This window comes from Myotis brandtii, unplaced genomic scaffold (genome assembly GCF_000412655.1).
Source record: "Myotis brandtii unplaced genomic scaffold, ASM41265v1 scaffold213, whole genome shotgun sequence".
Taxonomy (NCBI): domain Eukaryota; kingdom Metazoa; phylum Chordata; class Mammalia; order Chiroptera; family Vespertilionidae; genus Myotis; species Myotis brandtii.
In genome coordinates this window covers 2,388,941-2,391,479 of record NW_005357962.1, presented here as the reverse complement: position 1 = coordinate 2,391,479, position 2,539 = coordinate 2,388,941, and the positions used below count along the sequence as shown (strand labels likewise).

General features: G+C 46.1%; 2 protein-coding genes across 2 annotated transcripts in view; one reads left to right on the top strand and one right to left on the bottom strand.

Annotated features, from left to right (window-relative positions):
• The window catches only part of LOC102256784 (chromosome unknown open reading frame, human C14orf169), a 2,455-nt gene extending 2,158 nt beyond the window's left edge, over positions 1–297 (bottom strand). The window contains exon 1 of the mRNA XM_014539340.1: positions 3–297. Within this exon, the coding sequence (XP_014394826.1) occupies positions 3–225 (223 nt within the window). The 5' untranslated portion in view covers positions 226–297. The remainder of the gene's footprint in view (positions 1–2) is intronic.
• Positions 1–2,539, top strand: part of HEATR4 (HEAT repeat containing 4) — a 41,607-nt gene that overhangs the window by 30,612 nt on the left and 8,456 nt on the right. The window lies entirely within an intron of this gene.

Sequence of the window (2,539 nt, the reverse complement as noted above, 5' to 3'; positions counted from 1 at the left end):
ACCGTCCACGGTCGATTCCACCCGCGAGTCCTCCGAGTCTTCGCTGGGCAGCGTCTGGGCCCTCAGCGCCGCCATGCGGGACGCAGCACTTCTCCTGAGCTGCCTGCGGATTTTCCTGGGCCTCAGGGGCAGGACCAGCACCGACCCGCTGTGTGACTGTGGCTGGCGCCGGCGTCTCAGCCGCCCGCGCCTCAGCAAACCCGCACTAGCCCGGAGCCCGTCCATGGTCGAACTCTCCTCCGAGCCGGGAGCCAGCGAGAGGAAGGCGCACGCTGGGTTGGTCGCCGCCGCGGTGTACTGTGGGAAGGGGGCGGGCCTCCAGCCCCCTCGTTGGCCACGCCCACTATTCCACTCAGCGCCTTCTGGTCACTGTATGAACCTTCATTTATTTTTACAATTCTATAATACAACAACACTATGTTGCATTGTGTATTCACCACGCCAAGTAAAATCCCCTTCCTTCTCCATTTATTCCCCCTTACACTCTTCTACCTTCCCCCACCCCTTTTTCCCTCTCGTCTGGTAATCACCATATGGTTGTCAGGAGGATTTCCTTTTTGTTTTTTTGGTTTTTTTGCTTGATCCCGCCACCCTTTTCACCCAGTCTCCCAACCCCGAACGCCCCTCCCCTCTGACAGCTATCAGTCTGTTCTCTGTCTCTACGAGTCTATTTCTATTTTGTTCATCAGATTCCACATATAAGTGAAATCATATACTTGTTTTTCTCTGGCTTGCTTATTTCACTTAGCAAAGCAGTACTTTCATTGAAATGCGTGGCTTCACACTAGAACCGAGGAATCTCTGCCAAATTAACAGGGATTTCATATTTAGAGGGCAATTGTTTTAAGTATTTGTGTTTTTTTTGTTTTTGTAATCCTCACCGGAGGATATTTTTTCCATTGATTTTTATTTTTTTAGAGAGTGGAGGGAAGGGAGGGGAAAAGAAACACCAATGTAAGAGAGACAAATCCATTGGTTGCCTCCTGGTTTGATTGCCTTCTGCACACTCCCTGACAGGGGCTGGGGACTAGCCCGCAACCCAGGTACCTGCCCTTGACGAATCGAAGAAGCCCCCAGACCCGTTGGTCTGTGGGTAGATGCTCAGAGCTAGAGGACAATTTATTTACTTATTTATAATTATTTTATTTTTTTATTGATTTAGAAAGGGAGGAAGAGAAGGAGAGAGAAACATCAATGTGAGAACTACATGGATCGGTTGCCTCTTGAACCTGCTGGGGATCATACCCATAACCTATGCATGTGCCCTGACCAGGAATTAGCCCGAGACTTTCTGGTGCATGGGACAATGCTCCTACCAACTGAGCCACTCCGACCAGGGCTAGAGGGCAATTTAAAAATCAAGTTGCTAGGGACTTCAGTAGAAAGAAAGTTGACTACGTAACTCCTTATTCTTTCTAGTCTCTGCATATTGCATGTCCCAGGAGTCCTCATTTCTGAACAGCATCTTCCAGAGCAGTTTTTCACAGAAAGTGAATAAATCTTGTTTTCAAGAAATATCCTCAGGCAAGCTTTGAGATTTTTGTTTAAACCTTGGGTGGTTCTGGTCTTTACTCTGCAGGTGATGTGATTAATTGAAGCCCTCTGTAAATTCCTCCACCCAACTTCTCTTTGCACTTTCTCCATTACAAATTCTCCTGGTTGTTGCCTTCTCTCTGAAAAAGGAGTTACGACTTGCATTCTTCTTTTTTTCTTTTTAAATATATTTTTTATTGACTTAGAGAGAGAGGAAGGGAAAGGGAAAGAGAAACATCAATGAGAGAGAAACATCTATGGGCTGCCTCCTGCACGCCCCCTACTGGGGATGGAGCCCCAACAGGGGCCATGCCCTGGCAGGGAATCCAAAGGCCACCTCTTGGTACAAGAAACAAGGCTCAATCAACTGAACCACACTGGCCAGCGCTCTATTTGCATTCTTGTTATCTGCCCTTCCCACCTGCTTTGGGATTTTGTTTCATTAGCTACGGCTTCTCTCTCCAGAATCCTCAATCTCATCTCTGAATCTTATATTAACCTCTTTTTAAAAAATTCTTTATTGTTTAAAGTATTACATAAGTCTCCTTTTCCCCCCATTGACCTCTCCCCAGCCGCTCCCACCCCCCAGCTCATGCCCTCACCCTCCTACTGTCTGTGTCCATTGGTTATGCTCATATGCATGCATCCAAGTCCTTTGTTGATCTCTTATCCCCATGCCCCCTGCCTTCTCTCATAGGTCGGACAGTCTGTTCTATGCTTCTATGACTCTGGTTCTATTTTTGTTCATCAGTTTATGTTGATCTATATCCCACATATGAGTGATATCATGTGATATTTATCTTTCTCTGACTGGCTTATTTTGCTTAGCATAATGCTCTCCAGTTCCATCCATGCTTTTGCAAATGGTAAGAATGTCTTCTTTTTTTACAGCAGCGTAATATTCCATTGTGTAGATGTACCACAGTTTTCTAATCTACTCATCTGCTGATGGCACTTAGGCTGTTTCCAAATCTTAGCTATTGTAAATTGTGCTGCTATGAACATA